This window comes from Acanthaster planci, linkage group LG01, assembly GCF_054643075.1.
Source record: "Acanthaster planci isolate LZ-2023a linkage group LG01, COTS_SCS, whole genome shotgun sequence".
NCBI lineage: Eukaryota > Metazoa > Echinodermata > Asteroidea > Valvatida > Acanthasteridae > Acanthaster > Acanthaster planci.
Window position 1 is genome coordinate 10977511 of NC_141777.1, and position 25296 is coordinate 11002806.

Below are 25296 nucleotides of genomic sequence, written 5' to 3' on the forward strand. Positions count from 1 at the left end.
TGTCTCTGTTTGTAATTAGAATATCCTGGTAAATAAAACAAAGCCAATCAATTCCTTGATTGTCACCATACATGTATGTACGTTTGTTGTCTTGATAATCCTGTTCTTTAGGTGTACATGTATTTCTTGCAGGTTCAACTGTGCTTTTCACATAGGGTAATCACGTTCCTAATAAGCAGTGGTATTTTCCCTCCAAAATGGACCAGTTCCGTTGACTTAAGGTCACTCTGAGGTCGGCTGCAACTAAAAGAAGGGGTTGCACCCTTACAGCAGAGTAACATTGGATTAGCCATTGCCTACAATGGACATTGGTGACCGATGAATGTTGGTGGTTGAAAGTTACTGTACAAGGTATCCACCTTGTACATGTAAGCTTTTACAATTTCTGATGCCACTGCAATCACTGTTACCCACACACTGGTAAACGAGTTTGTCTGTTGGTTTGGGGTGTCCCAAGAACTCCATTCTAACCAGGGCACTGACGTTGAGGAAGAACAGCGAAATGTGCCAAAGTTTCAGCATACCAAAAACAAAACCAGCAGCCTACAATCTGAAATTGGAAGGCATAGGTTGAGAGGCTTAACACAACCTTGGTGAACATTGTTGCAATGGTAATTGATCCAAAGCATAGGCAGACGGATATGGAAAAGTTGGGAGGAGTTGCGACAGTTCGCATCCAACCAAGGAATGGAGGCAAACTTAAAGGTGTCCCCATGTTAGACTCAAGCTGTGTGTCGCTTCAGACAAGCCTGAAAGTCAGCCTGGGTATGAGGTTGCAGAAAATTGCCCAAGGAGGCTGACAAAGCATCCAGATGATGACAGTTCATCTGCAGAGTTAGCCTGTTATGTAAAGGATAATGTCCCTGTAATGGAAGATGCCATTACAGAGGAGTAAGGTTCAGGGTGTCCTTTATGTCACTCGGAAGGGAAAAACATGTCAGTGCTTAGGCAAGACCCCAAAGAGCACACTGGTTGCCCCTAAGATGTTGCACTGTGGCAGACTTGTATCTTGTAATCTCTTAAGCAAGAAGTTCTGGAGGACAAGTGGTTATGTCTCTCTACCAAACACCCCTATCCCTACATTTGCCCATCAGGAAGATGCTGCAAATTATCAGTGATGAGGCTTAAACTTCCACCGATGTGTCCTCTGCATCCACCTGCTCTCTATGGAAGAGGAGTCAAAGTGAGATTAGTGATGTGTTTCAAAGCCCACAAAGACGCTATCCTAAAGGACTCATAGACTGCCCCTGCGTTACCGCTAGTAATGCAAGCCCCAAGGCATGCTAGAGATGATGACACCCCACTCAATCATCCTGACATCGGTGTCAACTGCTTCATCAATACCTCCCCTTGAGATGAAAGAGGAACCTGAGGGCCCCCTCCAGCCAAGATCAAGAAGATGGCCACCGTCAGCGTGTACTCCCTGACCGAAGTTTTCTTGGATGGAACCCACATTCGCCAGACAAAGTGCCGGGAGTCCTACCTGAAGGCCAATGCAGAGATCTGCCAGGGAACAACAGAGTCAACCCTAGACCTCCCCCTGTAGTGCGATGACAGCCAGAGCCAGGATTAGCTTTGTTAGATAGAGTTTAGCTTTTCTAAGTTATTTACAAAGTATTTAAGGCGTGTTTAACCTCTATTGTGTTATAACTTACGTGTAGTTCTGTACAATGTAGTGTTTTTACAGATACAAGCATTTTATATTTTGTATTAAAAACATCGGCACATCTTGATCAACAGTTGAAACGGGTCTGAAGAGTTTCAAGGAGAGTAAAGAAAAGAGTGTATCTGTTTATTTTTGTATTTCAGGAAGTAAGTTGGTAGATTAAAGATATATTTGAGGAAAGAAAAGCAGTTGTGTGCTTTTCACAATGTTTCCTGGTTTGTGTTCAGTTCTGTATAAGATTCCAATTTCTGTATAAGTGATGGTAATTTTAAACACTTCTGAATTATGAAAAAGTTTGGATTATTCTGTATAAGTTTTTTCACAACCATTTGACAATTTCAACTTTGTGGGAGGTTCGATCCTCTTGTTTGTTTTGTTTGAGTATTCAAATTATTTTCATAAACTTGTATAAACTTTCATTACTCTGTGCAGTTCTTGTGAATTCAAGAAATGAGAAGAGTTTTACTAGTTGCTCATTTTGTTTCCTTTTCATGTTGCTGATATGAATTGGGGGCCATTCAAGCTATGCTTAGGCCTTTGTGACGAAATGGCATTAACAAGTTCAGGTTCAGTTGAAGATCATTCTTATGTTTGTATTGGCGCAGAGAATGCACAAGACCACTATATTGGTACCCGGGACATGAGCATTAATCTCTTTGTAATTCCTGTGTAAATGTACATGTTTGAGGCAGCGTGGGACTAGCGCAAGCTTAGGTTGTGTCAAAAAGTGCCATGCAGTCAGGCTGGAGGCCTGGTTCGGTGAGCGAACAACGTTGTGTGTGACCACTCCTTTTGTGTGCGCTACCGCTGCGAGTCTGCAAGCAGTTCACGTACTGTTCCGCAATCGAAGCAGTTAATTACTTAACTAACCGTAATGTATCTGAAGTAGTTGACTAATTGTGTACTGTTCTTAGTATTGGTCAGAAAGGACCCTGGGTAGAACAATACTGTGTGGGTATAGAGTTGTGGGCAGAGTTGTCAAGGGTTGTCTGAAGGTCAGCGTCTAGGGAGTCGGTGAAAGACTGGACGAGCAGAGTGTCGGCAGATGCCCTGGGTTACCTGTTAGTTGGGTTTAGTTAATTAGCACCAGTAATCCGCCGATATCTTGGGTGAGTGTTTTGCGGATACAGGTAATTGGTTGCAGAGTGCCTATTTCGGAGTGCGGATTGCAGCACTTTGCACAGTGCAAATTATTTAAGTGTTCTTTTGAAACTGTCTTTTGTGCTTTTATTCTTCAATAAGTCTTGTATAAAATAAGTAATTCGAATTATGTAAATACAGTGATTATACAAGCTAAAGAAAAGTATATTAAATAAGTTTGTTGATCTTGCCGGCAATTCCTTGTGTACACACATGCTCATTGTTGTGTCAGTTGACTGGGTTACCAACTCAGTTACCAGTCGGTGGAATATTTCCACCAAAATAACCCCTAACCCCTGGACCTTATAATTGCTTGTCAAACTCAAGGGCCAAGGCAGAAAGTTTAGATTTACACAATGTAGGTCAGGTGACTTCCCCTCAGTTGGAATAGTTTGCCCAGACTGGTGAGACCAGCATTGTATTAAAGCTGTCTCGTTGGGAACAAAACGCCACAGTAGTCACGTGGTGCTTGGGAGAATCGAGCTCTGGACAGCGTTGAGTAAGGTAATGTGTTACCTGCAGTTTGTGTTCTGCATCGTGCTTAATGGGACCGCGTGTACGAACTGTGTACGAACTGGCTTACAAAGCTGTATTCTGTAGGGTGCTGATACCAGCTGCCTGGTTAGAACATACTGTAACCGGGTACTGTACGGTTTGTGCATTGCTTATTGAAGAGAGCGTTGCTGATGCTAGAGTGCATAGCTTATATACACTGTGGTTCATTACTTTAATACATTGTTGTGTGTTGCTGACTTGGTAGCGCATTGCTGATGACTTGGAAGTTCATCACTACTTACATTGTTGTGCGTGGTTAATATTCTTGTACATAGCTTACATTGTTGTGCGTTGCTTACATGTACAGTACTTTGTGGTGCATTGCTTATAATGTGCACATTAGTGGTGATGCAAGCAGCAGATTGTCTCCTGTAGTATTAAAGGACCTTGGTGCATAATAAAGCAAACCCAATCAATTCCTAATTATCAATGTATATTTATTGATTATTGTTGAATAAATTGCCGTCATAGTTGTCGTGCTGATAATCCTGTTGTGGAGGTGTATTTCTTGCAGATTCAATTGTCCTGTTCACAGAGAGTAATCAAGTCTTCATAATTGGCTTTACATTTCCGCCTAAAGTCATGAAAGTTGTGTGGGGAAAGCTTGAGTTAGGGAAGATCAGCCACTGGCCCTATCAAACTTAGGTTTGGCTCGGGAAGATCCCTGCCACAGATGGTGTCAGAAGTTGGTAGATTGTGATTGCTGAAGTGATTTCTCTGTGAAATTATTTGATTGCACATAGTGCTTTGACTTGTATATTGTTGGTTGTTTTGTGTGAGATTGTCGGTTCTGTTTCAGCCGTGAGCAAAGGCTCGCAGGATCAAGCAGGCACCTCAGGTGCCAAAGCCAAGCTGCAGCGACTGCGAATGGAAGCACAATTTCTGCAGTGGGAAAAAGACTTCACTGCAAAGATGTTGGAGGCTGCCATTGAATTGCGGTCTGGTGGTTCCCGAAAGGAAGGGAACACAAGCACGTCCGCTGGGAGCTGGCGCGCACTCCATCAGGTTGATAACTGATGTTGAGCTGAGGTTGCCCGAAGAGAATTCTGGGTAGTATGTCATCACTAGTACAACAGGGAGACGAGTGTCAGCTAGGTGCAAAGGAGGCACATGAGTGGGCCCCAAAGTGGGGAGGGAGGTGAGCTTTATGTTGAGTACACCTCTAAAAGACCCAGTCTCAGGGAGAAAGCCCCAGACAGGCTCGATGCCAATCACCTTGGAGCATGAGAGTCAAGTCATAGATGACCTCATGCTGTTTTTTTTCAGGTCAAGGTGGCATCGAGCAGGAAAAGTCAAGTACTGGCAAGCCTGGGAAAGCCGAACCTGGAACCGAGTTTAAAAAAAACAATTTTAAGCGATTTATTATCATTTGATTTAAATCAAATGGCCTTGCTTCTTTGTAGCATGTCTGGATTGCGTTGAAGTTGTTTTAAGTGCATCCTTGTCCATTGAGCCCGAGAGGTTTGTGACAAGAGCTTTCTCTCTATGGTGGCAGCAACAAAACATCAAAGAGGTCCCTCCAACTCGATGGATAGAAGCTCGAAAAAATCATCGTCACCAAGCCCACAAGGATGCCCTTACCTGAAGTCTCCACTACCCTTTGGGTGTAAGGGAAACCCAAAGTCCAACTCCCTCAAGCTACAGCCCTTCTCCTCTAGCCATACCGGTATCTCTCCTGAGGAGGACCAGAGCATCCCAGTCGAAATGCTTGACTCACCAGATCTTTTCAGACCCACACCTCTTTCTGAAGAGATGGTACCTCACATATATGGTGCATCTGCAATCCTTCTACAGTGCAACAGTATCCAGCAGCAGTTTGATTAGGGAAAGTCCTACATGTAGTTCTAGCTATTTTAGTTCTACACTTGGCTTTGTTGGCTTCTTTTCCATCCCTTATTTTTGCAAGCCCGTGGTGAATCCCTCGGTTGATTCAAAGCTGATTCATTAATGTTTGAATTCTCTGTTGTTTAAAACTTTACTATATTTTAAAAATACATGTACATGTATACCCAGTGGCTGTTTGCCCAGTATTTAGATATTTCACATGCATTACAAATTCAAGTCTGGCATGAATTCTCACAGGGCTGGATTTTAGGTGAAGTTGCTGTCAACAGCAAAGATGAAAACATCCTTGTTCAGTGTTTAGGTGAGTATTCATGTAATTTGCTTCTTTGGCTCATGAGCCACATTTTGGGGGATTAATTCTTTCACTTCTGTTATATGTGGTTGTGTTCCTTTAACCAATTGCTGCCAGGTACCATTTGAAATGCAGTGTCTAATGTCGTGCAATTTTTTAATATCTTCGGTTTGACTGGAAAGAGTTTATACGGTGCATATGTACCCCAAGGTACTGAGTGACCAAAGGAGGATCCTGTTTCTGGAGGCCTTCTAACCCAGGAAATACATGTAACATGTAGAACCCTCTCCTGGTCACTCACAGGCCTTAGAGGGGCTTGGACGTGTAATAGTGACCAAATTACCGATACATGTATGTCAGTATCTGTCTAAAAATGAAAAGTAGGAAAAGCAGCTTTCAGGTTTAAACTGAACTGTATCAAATTAAAGATATAACAAGCAACTCGGCAAGCAATGTAAGGAAGTTTTTTAGTTTCCCTAAATTCTGTGTTATGTAATTCACTATTCTTGTCATGTGAAGTTGCGCGAACTTGTCAAATATTTTGGGTACTAGTGCCGGACTGGGTCTCTGGGATTCATCATGCATGCATGCGATGTCTTAGCGTGCATCCAAATCACACCAGTGCAAGGTTCATGTACTAACCGCTATCAGTGAACCACATGTGACTGTATTTCAACCAATCTGGATAAAGAACCAGCAAGAAGTGCTTTATAAAAGTACGTGTAAATGTACATGTACTTATTTATGGTTTAATGGAATTTTGAGCTGCATGTACATGTGCTAATTAAGACCAGGCATGGAACTCTTGTACCAATATCTGAAATTCAAAAACTGAGCTTACATGTAGCTGTCTTCTTAATGGTCATGTATGTTTTGCTATGCTTTCCTTGGTAAAATATCGCTTTTGAAAAAATATTCAGTCTCTGAGATTTTAGAAATGTTATGGAACTTGCTATATATGCACAGCGTATATTTCTTAACTGTGGTATCCTAGCCATCTGATTTGTTACATTTTGTTGCCTTACGTCAAGGTGTACACACTATCTTTGTTGATGATGTCATCATAGTGGCTGATGTCTATCGGCGTGAACGATACTGGTAAGGTCTCAATATTTGTTAGCAAACTTTTCTGAAATAAGTTTTGCAGTTGCCCTTCGGAGTATTTACATTAAATACACACAGATGAGTTTTTTGTCAGTACCACTCTATCATAGAACATCTTGAAAAGATGGATTGTTGGATCACCTGCCATTGAATTAGCAGTATATAAGAATGATCACTTGATATTTAACAGTTGGTGACCGCTGTGATATGGGATATGACGTTTTGAAAACCTGAGGGATTCATATAGCACCCTTGGATTTGCTTTGGGCGCTAAGCGTACCTGAGGTTGTTTTAAAATGTATCACACATCATGCAGTCAACAGTTGTTTTTTCATATCTCTGTCTTGATGTTTTTCACTCTTTTCACAGGGAAATTAAGGGTGGCAAAGGAATTGTTAAACAGTAGCAATTAGTAGTTCCTGCATTATCCTGTGCACTGCAGGGCGTGTGATATCATACTTTAGTACATTGCATGCTGACTAATGTGAGTCAAATGGTGAGTGTGGCATGCAGTTATGTCACCGTGTCACATAGTCTCTCTGGGCCAATAAAAAACAGTATTCAAAATAGAGGTGTGAAAAATCACCATTACAACCCCAACAGTCCAAAATCCTGCAATTTTCATACGATTTCACACACACCCTTGGGGGTTAGGGTTAATTTTATGTAATTGTACAGTCAAGCCTGCCTTAATACATGTAGCTACCCCTGTATTCAGGGACCGCATATTCATAATGACCACTTACATATACATGTACATGTAAAACTCCCCTGCAGAAAAATAAAATACCGCATATACATCTAACAACCAACCGGTCAACATTACCAGTGACCACATCCGTTGCCAAAGGTGGGCCACAACATACCAAACAGCTCATTTCAGAGCCAACATTAAATGAAACTGAGCAAGAAGTGTCCCCACCTTTGTGCCGGTAATTTGCTACTTCAGCATACATGTAGTTAATTCTTACATCATCAAATGAAAGTCTGTTTTAAAGTCAGTTACGAAAATTTTGCTTCATAAATGAATTTAAAAATCAATAAAGTAAAATAAATAAGTAAAAAATCAATAAGTTAATTACATTTACTGTATAAAACAGATTTAAAGCAATGGAGAATATGCAAATGTTGAGATAAATAAATGAGTAATTTAATCACATATAAGTGAAAGCAAAAAGCAACTGCAATGTACGTAAAGCATTAATGCAGTAGTAAAAATGTGTGAACACAATATACTATACATGTAACAGTTGCTAAGGTAGGTGCATGTACATGTACATGCAGACATGCCAACTTAGCTGTACTTTTTCCTGAGGTCAGGCACTACCACACAATAGATTAAAAGGTATTAAAATGAGCCTTCAATTTATTTAAATTTTGAATCTGTTGCGGGGTAAATAAATGCCAGACCTCAGGAAGGAGTAAGGCATGTTGGCAGATCTATACATGTATCTGACCCGTAAGATTGAATGTCTTTCTGTAGGCTGGGGATTGTTTTTGCCTTGTGGAGTGGAACTTTTATTCTGCCACCTCATAATTACTTCTTCCATTGCACTCACAAAGCTTCATATGTACATGCGGTTGGTGTAGTGTGTTAGTCAGTTCAGACTTGGTCTTTGTAACTGAAATTCCCATCTTCCTGTAAGCCTGGATCCATGCGTACTTCTACATGTATCTTTGTTTCATGTGGGATTGGATTGCTGCAATTGCATTGGCCCTGTGTCATTTTGACCATGTGTCTAGTTAATATGAAAATATGCAAATTCAATTCTAGTTACTGAGAGCGGAAACTGAATTTGCCCAGTCTCATCACTTACACGTATAGCCGGCACAGTGGAACATCATGCTACCATTTATTGCTCCTTGTAACTTACTTACCCAATCTATTAAACACAATGAGTCACACGTCGTCAGAGCAAACATGTGGGAAAGACCTTAAGAGCAATTGCAAAGTGGAAATCAATGAGACCACTCAACATTGTTCACCCACATTTCCATTTTCTTCAAGATTGCCGAAGTACATGTAGGTAATCAAATTGTCAGAATAAAGTTAGCTCACTTTGCTCTTTGTCGTATAAAATCTTTTCGACTTGTGTTTTGGGATCAGGTACACATCATTTTGAATTACTGGCACGGTCATGTGCATTATTAAAGTTGAAAACGGCCCAAGCCGTGATATGCATTCCTGAAATCATTGTGAGGTTTGTCATTTGTATATGCGCTTTGTATTTTTCAGTTGCCCAAGCATTTTCTGCTCAAATCATGAAAAAGTTACTTTGTTTTGACATTTCCTTTCATGTGTTTCTGTGCAGGTTTAGTGTTTCACTATCACCTGGTATTCACACTGTTTACATCAGATTGAGAGCCAAACAAACTCAGGTAGGCCAGCAAGCTTTGATTAGGAAACATGACGAGTATTAATGATTTATAAACAGAGAAGTAGTGATCTTATAGATTGGTAGACACGTGGACTTGCAGTTTAGATTGTATATACAGACTTGAATTAAAAGTTGTGCTGGGGACATCATTGGCAGAACCAGGTGGGCAGTTGGGCCATAGCACGTCCTGCCTCAAAAAAGGGGAGGGCAGAAAAATCAAAAATATGTATTTTTTTGAAATATAAAGAAACAATATTTTTTTTGAGGGAACAATTTCATTTCCCATCCCAATGCATGAAAGTAGCACTAAAATTTAGCTACATTGGCAAAGCACAAAGGCTATCCATTTTTTACCTCTCCCCCCAAAAATTGTGGTTATAGATCCACTTTTGTTGGAGACAGCCCAACAAAAGACTACATGACTTTCATGTATCATTCCTTGGAAGAGTAAGAATAGAAAGGCTCCCTTCAAGACAGCTGTGAATGCGCATGTTTAAACAGTGTATATCACACATCACAGCAGTCAACAATTGTTTTGTCATATCTCTGCTTTTGTTTTCTGAGAGCAATTAAGGGCGGTAAAGGAGTCTTTGAATATAAAGCAGTCCCTACATTATATGATGCAAGATATGCAACAAAGGGGCACCACCTCTATTGTGTCTTCCTTTGTGTTGATGGAATCTTTGGAATTCCTTTCAGATCTCCAAGGGGGGTGCGGTAGGCACAATAGCCATCACATTAAGGGGTCCCCCTTTACGGCATATCGTGCAGGGTATCCCCTGCATTATTCTAAACACTGTGGGGGCATGTGCGTTCATGCGCATGAAATATATTTAGGTATACAATTCTGAATTATACTAGCTCGTGAGAGAACAGTATTCAAGACAGAGATATAATTGCATTTGTTGTATATTGTGGCTGAACAGAGGTTGATATGAGTGCCAGTCTAACTCATTAATTATTTATGCATGTGTTAAGTTGATCAATCAGCAATGCTTATGGCACTACATGTAGGTCTGGGAATTGGGACTTGCTTTAGGGTTAGTTCGCTGTTTGGTCCTCGGTTAGTTCCTCAGTTACATGTAGTTCGCTGTTGGGTTGTAGAGTGACAGGGTCACGTTGAAATGCTGTGTGCAGTTCATTGTGCCTTGTGTGCTGTGAGGTTGCTGTAGTATTGTAGGACGCTGCATCAAGAGCGCTGCGTGCAGACACACTGTATTGACCGGTACATGTAGGTGGAATGTTGGGTCTGGATTAGTGTGGGAACAGTCTTGAGTGTAGGTGGTTCACCCTTGGCTGAGAGCTAGTGGTACGGTACTTCGTTGTGAATGCTTGCCGTTTGTAAACACCATAGGTTGGATGACAGCTGAGTTATCTATTATTGTCCCTTGAATAAATTGACCCTGGATGGTAAGGGTTATGATCCCTTCATTACATTAACCCTCACACTCCTCAGTCTTCCAACAGGTGAAGGATTGAGGAGTGTTAGGATTAACACTCCACGTAGATTAAACCGGTATGATAAATATCACTGTCTGATAGCAGTGAGAATCTTTGGTAATAGTTTGTTGCTGGTGTTGGTCAGAAATGTGTGGATAAGGTTGAAAGAGACCTTCCAAGTCACCTGCATGATTTGTTGACCGGAGCAAGGTTTACCTTAGCAAAGATTATCAGCAGGCCTTGAAATGAATGACGGCCATGACTGTCAGTGCCGTTGTTGCCCTTCTCACTGGCCGAGGTGCCCCACAAAAAATCTTTGTCCTCACAGACAGTTTTGCCTTGCCCTTTATTTACCTTGGCCACTGTGCCCTTTTTCCATAAACATCCATAAACCTATTAAAAACAAGAAAATCCTTGTTTCCAGATGGTTGCAAACCCATTTAAAGTGCATTTCAATGTCATGCCAACCCAATCGGTGTGTCTTAAAAGCTTGCAGAACTTACGCACAGACGTTGCAATGTGCAGGGACTTCATTTGGACAGAGGCTTGCCAGCAGACATTTAAGGAGCTAAAACAGAGGTTGCAAACAGCACCTGTTTTAGCTTACCCCGTTCCAGACAGTGACTACATCCTAGACATGAATGCTATTGGAGTTTGAATAGGGACAAACCTCGATTCAGCCGTGTTTGCTGAGATGTGTAGGGTTTTGCGAATATTTAAGACTCAAACTACAGCGTACGGTAGAACTCCAAAGTCGGATGGGCTGGTTAAAGAGTTCAGTAAGACTTTGATCAACATTGTCACTGTGATGATTGAACCGAAGAGGGTACAGTTTGACCGGAATGAGTGTCTGCGATACGCATGATTGGGATATCTGTGTGCTCCCCAGGAATCAACTGGTGAGTCAACTAACATGAGATGCTCACCAGGGAGACAAAGTTGCCAGTGGACTCGATAGTTGAAGGATGAGGAGTGGAAGAGATCAAAGACGTTTCTCAATCTGCTTACGTAGATATGCAGTGGAGGAGGGTGTGAGTAAAGTTCAGCAAGTGAGAGCCCTCCGGAGGCTCTAAAACAGTTGGTCCTGGAAGGAGCGAGGACAAGGAGGAAGCTGTAAATAGTTCAGGAAATGCCCTCCGATGTTACTCATTAAAGGAACACGGACTTCACACATGTTATTTGTAAAAATGAACTGCTACAGGAGCCAACCCCAATCTAGAGCGAGTGACATCCCTGTGGAGGATACTGGACGTCATCAATGCGAGAAGGTTGGAGTGGCTACCATGGAGATATTCTGAAACGCTTTCACATGGAGTGAATCTGTTGGATGAGGTCAGCTACCAGACATACTGGACAGCTTTGGATGCAAGCCAGTATGCCCTTGATCAGTCGGGAAGGAGCTGGACGTCGTGATCCCTGTATCTTGCCTCTGCCAGTATGGTTGTATAAATGACGAATAAATCAGGTGAACATGTAGTACGTGTGATTGCTCTTTAGTTCTAATTGATTTGGTGTTACATGTTAATCCAAGATGTCATTTTTTCTAGTAGGCCTAGTGTTTACAATAGAAGTAAGATTATAATAAGGTTTTGTTAGTTGTTGAGCATTACAACTACGTGCAAAATTGTTGAGATAAATTAAATAGAAAGCTTGTAGAACAGAACATACATGCTGTAAATATTTTGAATTTGTATAAAGGAATGAACTGTTTATTGGGCCTGGATTAGTGTGGGAACAGTCTTGAGCATAGGTAGTTAACCCTTGGCTGAGAGCTATTGGAACGGTGATTTGTTCTTAATTGCTTGCCATCTGTGAGCACCATATTGTAACGCCGGCGCGTATGGCCAGTGGGGGCGCCAGCTCGGACCCGCATGGAGTTGGCTGGCTGCCCCCACTGGTATGCAAACGGCCCGCGGTTTTCCTGCCTCGCGCCTGCGCAGTCTCTGCCGACGGGCGCCATGTTTAGAGCTTGTCTGAAAAACCACATTGTTGTTGACGCTACAGCAATAAAACTGAGATTTCTTGACCAGAACAGCGATCTGTGACTGTGTGTGTATCTACATGTATACTAGCGTCGGACCCTAATCCGTAGGACACGCTACAATATATTGCATGATCGACAGCTGAGTTATCCCCAGGTTTAATTGACCCTGGATGGCCTGGTGAGGGTTGTTATCGTTTGGTAACACTCCACCCAGATTATATGAGAAATATTGCTGCTAGATAGCAGTGGGAATCTTAGCTTATGTGAGAGTTGCCAGGTGGTTAGGTTTACGAGGCATACTGAGTTGCCTTTTGAGGAATACTGTGTAAATAAACTCTGTGTTGTGCTTATGTTGTACCTTGTTGATTGCAATAAACCTATTACACTGATTTATTGTCCTTGAAACCCTGTGTCACTCTGAGGTTTATTAAGGTTTCCCTGATACCGCTATAGTCCTGCCTTCTGCAGGTGGTGGTATACTTCCACCAAATGAACCTCCCGGCTTTGTCCACCGTTCGTTAATTATCTCCCTTGCTGTAGGGTAACTGCTCACCTTCTAGTACAATGTATAAGGCTAATAAATACAGTGTATTTATGTGGGATATATTTGGTGCTGGTATTGGCATTCCAGGATAAAAGACCTGTGCCCCATATTAGGTAACCTCCGCCAGTATTCACGCCTACCCCTGCCACAATGAATGTTTCCGTATTCACATACAAGATATTTCTGTGTGGGCTTTTCCATGTTCTGATTTGCGTAGGGTTATAGTTACATGTAGGGATGCATGTAAATCAGTATGTGCTGTAAGCATAGAGGAAGTGACTAAAGAAAGTTAGTTTGACAGAGGATTACTGCATATGAAAGGAGCTGTGCATCCTGCTGTAGAATAGAGGTTAGCAGTCACTTGTGCATTCAGCACAGCTGTAGTCAGGTAGTTACCATTGTTTTGAATAGGGCGTGCGACTTCTTGCAGCAAAGCCAAAAATCTAGATTAGTTCTGGAGACTTCCATGAAAGCTACCCATTTAGACACTGTAGTGGTACATTGGGAGTCTATGAGACATCATTAGAAAATACATGTAGCTGCCGATGAAACATACTTTGCATGTTACCCGTACTTGATATGATGAATGATATGGGAGGGGACGAGATATAGAGAACTACATGTATGTGCCTCATGTTGAAGTGATTGTTCACTGGGAAAATCTGAGATGGTGGGAAATTTTCCCATTGGGCTCGTTATTTTGTCATGGGCTGACTGCTGGTGGGAAGTGAGAGGTGCATAACTACTCATAAATTGCTTGAGACTGTTACCGGGCTATTATTACTATTAATGTGGGTGATTTTGAATAGATGATCAAAATACTGCAATGGAAGGGATAGAGACATAGAGCCAGTCTTTTTATTTTTTGAATGAATTGTACTCATATGTGGTATCTGTAAGTGTGTGAATGCCTGTGCGCGATTGGTGTCCGAAATTACAGTAATCCCACCAGATCAGGAAGCTGTGGTCCCGAGCAAAATTGCTCAGAAGGGCACCAACCTTCTCGGGCCAGCCCCGGTAGAACTGGTTGAGGGTGGTGGTGACTTAGCCAAGAAAGGCTTGATGCTGGCCAGATCTCTGGTTGAGACTGAAGCTGATGTTTCGGATCTGTAATCCTGGAAAGGAGAAAAGAATTGCCTGTGAAGGGACAACCGCGGGAGTGATTGCCAGGTTCAGGCCAGTTGGAGGAGTTGGACGTGGTAGCAAATATGGAAAAGGAGCTGCCACCGTATTTGGAAGAAGGGATGCTGCACATGATCAGGAAAGAGGCTCAGGCATCCCACTATCCATCCACTGCATCCTCCTTGCCCTGCATGGAAGAGGGGGGCAAACACCATCCACTACCGGAAGTGTCCTAGTCTGAGACATACTAAAAAGTAGAAGATGAGAACAGTGGTGGCGAAGGTCTGCACCACAACACAGTTATGGCTGGACAGAGAAATCTTTGGAACTGAAGATCACAGTCGAGTATTCCTAAGACAAGTTGTTGTGGATGAATCTGGCTGACCTGGGAGACTAAGTGAGCAACAAATTTTTAAAGTTTGCTTGTTTCTTAATTTTGTTTTGTTTTGACAACCTTTAGAGTTTTGTAAGAAGAGTTCTCGTTTTGGACACATCAGTTTTGTTTTAACAATTAGATGATAAAATTTTGTCCTCATAGAAAAAATGGAAAAACTTACAACTTTTCAATCGGCGTATAAAGCAGAAATATGGACACCTGAAATGGTCCATAGATTACAAGTTCTCATTAAGGCTCTTCTAGATAAAATTTGTGGAGCTTGATGAATCAGCTATCATAAAAATTTGTTGACATGTACAGTACCATTTTGACTGTTTATGTACCGGTATTCTTAAGTCTAACAAAATTGTGCCAACTGTGGATATTTACTGCCCCTTACACTGTGTACAAGATCAGATTGATGGCTGATGAGTGTATGAACCATGGCTGTATTAAGTTATGCTGTGCAGTACTGATGCGCTGGCCATACAAAGTTGCGTTTTGAATCGGTTACTGTTGGTACTGATTGAGCATTGCTTATTGAAGTGAACACTACGGGTTCAAGTGAGCATTGTTGATACGGGAGCACATGCTTCACTCTGAGGTACATGTACCTGTAGATTACTGATTGTGTGTTGCTGACTTGGTACATGTAGTACATCGCTGACTTGGAAGCGCACTGCTTTCTTTGTTGTGCATTGCTTACGTTGTTGTGCATTGTTTATGCTGTGCGCATTACGGCAGGTGATGTGAGCAGTTGTCTTCCATTGTATTAAAGGACCCTGGTAATAAAGCAGACCCAATCAAGTCTCAATCATCACTGTGTATTCCTTGACTATTGTTGAATAAATCATCATATTTGATATTTGTTGTGCCGACAATGCCGTTGTCTTGCAGGTTCAATTGTACCGTTCACAGAGTGTATATAATGTTACGTTTACGTGTAGAGTCTCTGTATGCATGGCAGATTATGTAATTGTACCTCACACGATTCTGTGTGTGACCCGCTTTTGACCATTGGCCAAAGGTAATGACCAGTAGTCATGAATATTCTTGTTGTACGTCTGGGAAATTTCTTATAAGCTGACAATATTTCCAGTTATCTAGCCTATAGTCTGGAGATTTCTTGTAAGATTAAGTAATGCTAAAAAGTCTATTTTAAGAAAATTACGTAATGAAAAGAAATTTCTTGGAGAATTGTAGACTATAAAAACAGAGAGAGAGAGACTCGTACCGAAAGGGAGATTTCGGAAGGCAATACTACCGTACACAGGCTGTGAGAAGCCTTTGACTTGTTGACTTCTGCACCATTTCAACCTGTGGTGGTGAGTTATCTGTGAAGCGACACTTGTAAGAAAAGTTCGTCCAGACCAAGTGAAGTGCAAACCTGAATTTTGTTCCAGAAGAGACAGTTTATCTATAAACTGAATTCATTTCCAGTTTGTGGGAGCATCAAGTCCCATATTTGCGATGGTCATCATGCCCTCGCCGTTTCGTCGGAGCCCAGTCATTCTTATTGGACGTGGTCTTCATCCCCGTTGCAGCTTGTTGTTGCACCGTCAAGGACTGAACTGTTTTTTGCCATCTGTGGAGTCCAGCATTCTTCACTGTAGTGCCTGGCAAGTTCTTGCCTGTCAGAACACTTACATGTAGTTTATATGAGATATTCCATATCATTGTTAACTAGTTCCAATCAGCACTTTCTCTGTTATTATTTTCTTTACATGGTGAGTGTAACGTTATCATTAAATCATAACTTTTTGTTCATATACCAGTGTGATCTTGTTTGATTTCTTTGTTGCATCGGAGAAAATTAAGGCGTTTGAATAATTACTCTTCTTATATAGTTTTTCGGATCGTAACAATAATTACAATCATATTCGGCAGTATAAAGTATTTCCTCCAAAACAGACCTGCTCCCTTGCCTTAAGGTTGCTCTGAGTGGTCTCTCATCCGGGGAAAGCTTGGGTTTGGGGAGATCAGTTACACTCTAACGGGTGTGAGACTGCATGGTCCCAACAAACTTGAAGGTTTGGCCTAGGAAGATCCCAGTGCCACAAACTGACCAGATTGAAGAACTTTTCTGGTTTCACATGAAATTTTGACTCCTATGTTTGTTTAAAACCCTCATGCATAATGATAATGGATCTCACCCATGGTTTTGTCACATACTAGTTTAAGCTGCCCATCACATTATTCCTCACTTATTAAATAATTGATTGAAAAAAGGTGACTGTAAGGCCTACATATAAATTAAAAACAGGTTAGACGGTAGATCGTACCATGTTCAGCAATAAATCAGTGCCATCAGGTCATTTCCAAGTTGATAAGCCAAACTCCTCTTCACTCTTTCTGTCTTTGTGTGGAGAAGAAAAGTATTGCAAAGTGTGAACCATTACTTGTGGAAACTGGAACAGTTTAGTAGATGGAAAGTTGACCTTGATGGCTTTATGGTGTTTCATAAACATGGCTAATGTTGGTAACAGTGTATGGTTTTGCTGATTTTATTTATTGTATTGTCAAAACTTTGTCTCATATCGATTTGAGTACAAGCTATTGCATTTGTGTTTTTTACGTGTACGTGTATGTTGCCATGTGTTTGCAGTTTGTGTGTTTATGTCAGTAGGTTTGAAATGTCATTTTATTTTTATTCCTGAATGTTGGAAGACAGATTAATCAGGCTGTTTCTCAAAAGAATTCAAACTTCATGTTGTTTGAAGCATGAGCGAATTCCTTGTTACTGTGAATGTATTTTATCAACATAAATTGTAGACATATTCATTTTCTACATGTATGTATGTACATACACAGACATGTACCTGGACTTCATATAGTGTGCATCACCGTTCAAGACAAATTGATCACCCTAAGCGTTGTTTTCATTATCCATATGCGCGTTCTCTCTTCTCCTTTAAACAATGGCCTTTCTAACTGAATAGAGGCAGTGCATTCATCAACTGATTTCCTTCCCTCTAAACAACTTAAAATTACCTGCAGGTTTTTTTTTTGGGGGGGGTCACTTTTGTTTTGTGTTGAACAGATTGTTTGTAAATTTGTGTTCTTTTTATGTGTGCTTTATGTTCTAAAGGTTCTAAAATGCAGTTTTAAATCAGCCGGTAAGTTTAATGCACATCCTTGTCAAACTTTTAATCATTCATAGCCAAGAGCAGCTATATATCTCTTTCAAACTTGAGCCGCATGTGGCCAGAGTTATTTGTGCGGCACCCACGTTGGACGTACACGTAGTCCTGTAAAGGTTGCAAGAGCTACTGTTCAATTGAGTCACAATTTTTATACACTTTGCACAGTCAGAAACACAGTGTTCATTCATATGATCCGCGTTATACCTATGTTAATCCTTGTGTCAAATATTGTGATTCATCAAAATAGAGAATACAGCTTTCTGTTGCAAATAAAATGAATCAGCGCATCGGTTTTTCTTAATTCATATGCAAAGATGCTGTATCCTGCATGCTGCATAGATTTAAAAATGGTTAAAGACAATAAAATGGTTGTTTAAAAATTTTCTCTGGACGTTAATCTTCATGAAACCTGTTTTAGACATGATGTCCTTGGGACATGTACCAACTTGACAGTGGAAAAGGAACCCACTTGACAAAGGAAATTAACTCACATGTGGAAAATGAGTATCATTGTGACCTGCTGCATTCATTAAGTTTAGACTCAGACACACTAAACAGTTGAAAAGTAATTTTCTGCCAAACTTTGCTATTGATGAATAGCTGATAATTAAGATTGAGTTGTACATGTTCAGTAGTCGTGATAGTGAATGTTTTTTTGTACTGCCATGTTTTAGGCTCAGAAACCTTTGAGGTTCATCAACCCACCATGCTGCCAGATCTAGTCGAAGGCCACATTTTTGGCAATGTCTTGGCTCTTCCGGTCACAAATCTACAGTCTGAAAAATGGCTCAAGAATATCCGGTAAGCTTTTGCATTCTTACGCTACGACTTGATTGCACAAGGCAGATTGGTAGAGTGTTTGATCTGAGAGTTGGATAAGCTGCTTTATGGTTTGTAATCTTGAGGCAACAACTCGTGTAGCATGTCAATATGAGGATTCAAGAGAGTCGAAAGAGGTAAGAGCACACTTAAGTTAGCGATTGACTTCAACCGCTTCGCCCCAGATGATGTGTCAACATGAGCAGGCCCCCTGTAATCCTGGGCATTGCTGATGGGTTAAACAGCCAAGCATGCGCCAACTGACCTCCAGCTGGCATTGTACATGTAAATGCTATTCTGCCATTGCTTTTTACAGATGTACAAAAATCTGAAAAGTCTACAGGCAGATCATATGTTGCACTTGAACTTCGTTGCTGCCCACAACTGTCCATTATCACTCTGTACAGGCTTACATTACCAGTACCTTGAAGTGTTTAAACCTGTAAGGTTGCAGTGAGAAATACTGGACAAGTAATGAACAGAGGAATCAGTCTTCATGGCATTTGGCAGTATTAAAAGTTGGCAAAATAATACCTTCTGCGAGCGGTTAAAATCTTAGACTGCCAACTTCAACAGTACATCACCTTGTGCTCTTACACAACTTGGTATCTTGTTTGTATGCCAAAAACAAGTGCCACCCACTGTGCCAGTTTGCCAGACAAGGGCAAGATCTGCCCAACTACAAAGACACAGTGTTCAATAGGAGCCAGTCTTTGATGATGACACAGAACCTCAAGATCTTCACATTGATGCTCTTTTGGTTGTGCTGATCTAGATGATAACATCTGATAAGAAACATGTATCTATTTGTAATTCTTACAGGATCATAACCCTTGGTTTTGTTAGTGAATGTTTCTTAAATATCCAACCAGTGCATTTTGTCTGTATTGGTGGCCACGGAAAAATCTGTTTGTCACGAAGGTTGTCTCTATTCGTCCACAGAGTCACCATGGCAAGACAGGGCCAGGGGCCTCCTCTGGAGTTGCACCAGGTGAAGGAGTCAGGCCTACCAGTTAATATAGCTCCTGGTCAGACTCTAGTGGTTGCGGTAACATTCCAGCAAGCGCCACCTCTCAATGATCAAGGATGCTCTGGTGATACATCGTGAGTATCTTCAGTGGCTTATACATGGTAGGACCATGAAATTAACGCCCCTGATGTCATGTATTTGTTTCGCCTCTGAGGCAGATCAGTGATCATAGGGATAGTTGAACAGTGATTGAATGTTGCCACTGTACAAGCACATGCCGTGTGTGAACGTAGTCATGAACATTTTTCATTCATTCACTCCCATTCATGTGTGTACACATGGATGCCCATTCCTCAGGATATGATTCTGCATCGTCTCTTGACTTGGAACATTCCTCAATGTTCACATGGAACAAACGGTGTTTGTTGATAGTTTTTAAAAAAAAGACAACCAAAAACCCCCTCGACTTAACTAAACTGATTATGACAACATTATATTCAGCGGATGATTACTCCTGTTCTAAGCTCAAATTTTATGTATTTTTTTTAATGAATTCTAAATTTTATTGAGACCATCCTGAAATTTACCGAAATCCAGGACATTCTTTACCACTTGGCGATGGTGCTACTTTTGGCTGAAAATTTTAAGTTTCAAAAATGCACATACCTGCCAACTTCTGACTTTAAAGCCAAGAACCACTGTATTGACCCAAATCTGTATTATGACACAGAGTGGATATTGCAGAGTGAATTTGACTCGTTTTGCTTGCTTCAATGATGCGCCTCAGTCCTGCTGTTATCTTCTTTTATTGTAGACTGGTGCTTGAGGTGTCTTCCTCAGGAAGTGGTTCTCAACAACTCCCCATAACACTGAGGTGTCGCAAAGTAGGGGAGTCTTTTCTGTTTACATTCTTTGATCATGATGGCTCGGTAAGTTCTTGCGCACTCTGCATATAGCTGCACTGGACTTTCTCTTTTTTTTCCCCCACATCAGAGAACTCGTCGCTGAAAGAACATAAAGGTTTGCCCCAGGTTTGTTTAAGCATATTTTAAAGACAGTCTCAATTAAGAAAAAAAGATTCGGAGTGGCGCTGGAGATGGCTGTTAATGGTGTTTGTTCTGATTTGCGACTGTTAGTTTAAATCTAGCTGCTGGAAACTTGGCATTGTAGTGAGAGATGTTACTCAGAAGTTGGAGAGTGTGTTCACATACATATACACACACAAAGATGTGGTGGGTTTCAATGTGCAGTTGGCACAAACAGTAAAAATACCATCCCACTGTTGTCTATCCCTTCAGTATTTAATCGTAGGGCTTGACAGATTTAAAGACTGGGTGAAAAGCCTACATTTACTCGTTTCATATGAAACTTGACCTAAAACTTCGCATTTAAAAAGTGTGTGACATGACATGTCCGTATAAAAATTTGAATGAATACTTAGTTCACTTTACTGCTTCAACTTTTTACCCGTCCTCTATTCTGTGAGTTTTATCACCATTGCAAATCTGCTCATTGATTGTTCTTAACCCCATGGAGGTCCAACATGCAGCTGCCATTCAGCCACTGGAAGATTGTCCCAACAATGTCTGTCCAGTAAGTACTCGATCATCAGTGATGAATACCACCAAATTCTTGATCTACATTGCAGAAAGTCAAGCAAGTTTTACGTGTATATAGTTGTAAACCCTTTCGGAAGTTAATTAAAACTCTGTACATTTTTTTTCATATGGTACCAAAACATCTTTTACAGTTCTTTGATTTGCTTTCATTATGCAGGTGTTGATGACTCTTCATGGAACAGGTAATTCAGGATAATGCATGGGTGTTGCTGAGAATAGAGGTTGTATATAAGTGTTCCGGGAAATTGTTATTGACTCTATGTCTTTGTTTAAATAATGTATATCTGCTGTGTTTGGGGTTAAATTCCAAATGGCTCTGCTGGGTTGGAAAAGTGATATTTTTTTTCTCTGCACCATGATGACCATAACATCCAATCAGGTTTTATGGGTCTGCATACATTTGATAAACTGATGAATGTAATCCTGGCAGGGTCCTGTTCTTATACATGTAGACGGGACAGTTGTCAACATCTTGTGATTGAATAGTCAGTGCCCATAACATTTTCTTCCTTAATTTTCATTGATGCATCACTTTGCCGTGAAATTAATCCCTAGGGACTATTTGAATTTCAAAGATATTACCCAGGGCTCATTGGACTTTTCTGTAACTATATAGGCCCTTTTTATATTTCTCATCAGCACCCAGCAGTATTTGCCCTCTGGCAACATGTTGGTGAAGTTGCGAGATTTTTACCAATAGTTAAAATAACATATTTCTTCAAAGGCCATTTTATATACTAATTGCCCTCAATGTTTTAAAAACATCATGACATTGTTGGTTCATATGAATCCAAGGAGGAGTGGTTCATTGAGGATTTTTAAGGCATCAAGATGTTCGTAGTAGAACTCGCGCTTAAGTATTTTTGCTGAGCTATGTCTGTGATTTAAACATGAGAATGTACTTTTGCACGACAAAGACACACAGTCATGAATATGAAACGACCTCTACGTCTACATGTACATATAGTAGGTCCAATTGGACATAAACTGGGTGGGAAGGACAGCACGTTGCTGACGTTTTCTTTGTGCACCATTTGGGTAGCTGATGGTCTATAATATGCATGCAAGCCATGCTGATTTGTAAACATTCTGTAAAGCCTGGTTTCCAGATGGTCGTTTGTAATGCAGACGGTCCGGAAGAGGTCAAGATGCAGACATTTGCGGAAGACATGCTGCGCGACATCATTCCACCCAAAAAAATTAACAAAATGGCATCTGAAACTCGGAAGATTTTCACAAAAAATGCCCTTTTAGGTGGCAGTGGTGGTTCTTTAAGCCTAACTGATACTCCAGTTTGATGTAGTTTGTTAATGGTCAGCTATTTTTTTCACGATTGGGGCTGCATATGCCAGTAATAAGGAGAAAATGGACAAAATGAGTGGAACTAAGCGAGAGAAATATTGTTGTACGCCCGTCATGGCAGCCTGCGTGTTTGTATAGGCCTACTCAGCAACTCAACCCAGACAGTCGGTAAAGTTGAACCGGGCTCAACTTTGCCGATCCATCTGGGGTTAGCTTGCGTTATGTCTAGGTTATGGGCGATACTTCTGCTTGACACGTTCCCAGGTGGCTGCATCGCAGTTTGTGTCTTGATTGTGTCACTCGGCATTTCTTACATCGATATGGAAACCAGGCTTAACTTAAGGGGGCTTTGTCTGGTATAATAAATCGCCAAATACGCTCCCATGCCAGAGTCAGTGTATTGCTAAAAATGTTGTATGGCCATTATTATTGATTTGTCTTTTGCTGTCGTAGGAGTCAGGGCGCAAAATCAAGCCGATGGCTATAAGAGAATGCACAATGGCAGATGGATCTTTGGACTTGAAACAGCGTGGGTCCTGGCACCAACCAGGTACAGAAGACCAGTCTAACAGGGACGTTTCATCCCATGGGGGACTGTATCAGTTTAAAGAGCCATAGAATTTAGGTCATGATTAAATAGGCGTTAGCTCTAGTCATAAAACGACTGGTCCTTTCATAGATGCGAAAGATTGAAACAAAAGTTGGGAATAGAAAAATCTAACTCCCCCCCACAGGGCCCAAGACCTGGACATGCCACTGGGTAGCCGCAGAGTTCCACCCACTGAAAGTGGGAAATATTAAAGCCTGTACTTTCTGGATAGAAAAGTAAAAGATTTATCACCTACAGGTTCCAGATGTCAGTATATGGGTGGAAAACAAAAAATGGTACACTTTGAAGGCCACAGTGATAAGTTTTTCGTAGTAAAGCTAAAAACATGGTCAGTACTTTTAGACAAATGTGGCATTTATTTTTCCAACTGTTTATAAGGCAAACCGCATCCAGTCTTAACCCATCATTTTGTGAAAAAAGTGGGACAAAAATTACTAACATAAAAATTTGACTTCCCTCACTGAAAAAAATTTTATAAAGCAACAAAGTGTGCATTAGTTTTCAGCGTTACATGTACCACAAGAATACTCTTTCTGAAGTACTTTCAGGACATGTAATGGCACCTGATTGAGATTATTCATGGTATTTATAGATTGAGTGGAATAAACTCAATGGTTGCCTTGTTTATACAGGCACGGGGCTCACAATTGGGAGGGACCTGGAGCTCTCACAGCAATGACAGCCCTGGAAGTTCTGCAAAAGGTGACGCTTGTCCAAAGTTTACAACAGACGAATGAGCATGATTCCCATCTAGTACATCTTTGTTAGTTTCTGTTTTTAAATTGAGTCTTTCTGTTAAGGCAGATTTTGATTAAATCCTTCTCGCTGTGTTCACTTTTGCTTTTCAGTTGAGCCAAGATACTTCCTGGATTCCCAACAAGGCAGATGCCCACCATGTGTTCTTTGCAGGTCACTCTATGGGAGGCCATGGAGCGTGGCATCTAGCAACACACTACCCTGACCGGGCGCTGGCTGTGATCTCATTGGCTGGCTGGATCAAGAAGGAGGAATATGGCGACAGCAATGTGTTTTTCCGGTAAATTCAGTGGGAAAACTATAGAGCCAATGATTTTCCGTTTCAAAAATGGGTATTTTCTGTTTCGCCAAATCCTGAATTCTGCTTCAGAAATTCAAATTCCGTTTCACCTCAGTAAACATAAGAAAGGAGAGTAAGTTTAACTTACTTAACCTACTATGCATGGAGAAGAAGTTTTTTTCCTTTTTTACTATGCATGCAAACCGTTTGCCCAACACTACTCCCTCTCCCAAAAAAAAGAAAAGAAAAAAGAATATTGTTTGAAAATACTTTGCAATGTTTGCAACATTTTAAAATAATTTTCTGAAGTGAAAATTTGAAAAAATTCCCACAATAAATACGGCCTCTCTCCTTGATTTCCCACCAGCATGATCATAAAAAACTATGATTAATCAACGGGCAATTTATGTGTCGCTCCTCGTGTATAAAATAAAATTACATTTAAATACGTGTACAGTGAAGTCACGGAGTAGGTCTTGCATGCAACAGTTGTTGGTCACAGTAGGTTAATGTTGGACATTTGTCTGGATAGGAGTTAATGTCTACCACTAAAAGTGTATAGCGCCCTCCTGTGTTGTGTTAAGGTTTGTTGAATAGAAATCGCTGGAATACATGACACATGCACGCTGCCCTGTCTGGATACTGTGTTCTCCTTCTAAGCATGAGAACCCCGTAGCACCTTTGACCCTCCATTTTATTTGGCAGTGGTATGATAACAGAAAGTTAACATTATATCTGAGCCTTAAAACGCATGTTTGCGACTAAAACCTTTGCTCTTCATCGAACACTTCCGAGGGCCCGTTCAGCAAGCTTCGTAGGTTTCATTTAATGCAAGAAATATCGTCTTCCGTTTTGCTGCTGCGGTTAGATGGTTTTGCCATGCGGTACTAGCCTCATCTCAAGGCGTCCATGCCGATTCACAGACTGAATTCTCCACTTGTGCAATAAGCATATGTGTGAGTATGAAATTGTTTGCACCTTGATTTCATTGCTAGTATGGTGCATGTGTGAACGGCCAAGGTATGTGCCGTACCGCACCGCTGCGCTGTGCCGGCCGCTGCTAGCGCTGCATGCATGCAATTTGTTCATTAAAAGTAAGCATTTCATTAAAAGGGTTTGGTAGGCATTTAGTTATAGTACTTCGTGGAAGTATTAGAGGCAAATTTTTCAAGTTCCGTTTCAAGCAATGGATTCTGTTTCAAAGTGTTGATTCCGTCCATTTTCCGCGATTGCAGAAAATCACCTGCTCTAGATCTTGAAAGTTATCTTAAGAAAAATGTACATGTACAAGTACATGTAGGCTTGGACAGTATTTTAATACTGGTAATAATTGCAACATTTATTCCATACC

At 41.0% G+C, this 25296-nt stretch overlaps 1 protein-coding gene across 1 annotated transcript in view; it reads left to right on the forward strand.

The window, feature by feature from the left end:
- LOC110981419 (uncharacterized) overlaps positions 1-25296 on the forward strand; it is a 75571-nt gene that overhangs the window by 12467 nt on the left and 37808 nt on the right. The window contains exons 7-18 of the mRNA XM_022238982.2: positions 5444-5507; positions 6530-6596; positions 8915-8981; positions 17535-17562; positions 18264-18390; positions 19351-19512; positions 20193-20307; positions 20915-20971; positions 21155-21179; positions 22753-22849; positions 23542-23611; positions 23758-23945. Of these exons, the coding sequence (XP_022094674.2) occupies positions 5444-5507; positions 6530-6596; positions 8915-8981; positions 17535-17562; positions 18264-18390; positions 19351-19512; positions 20193-20307; positions 20915-20971; positions 21155-21179; positions 22753-22849; positions 23542-23611; positions 23758-23945 (1067 nt within the window). The remainder of the gene's footprint in view (positions 1-5443; positions 5508-6529; positions 6597-8914; positions 8982-17534; positions 17563-18263; positions 18391-19350; positions 19513-20192; positions 20308-20914; positions 20972-21154; positions 21180-22752; positions 22850-23541; positions 23612-23757; positions 23946-25296) is intronic.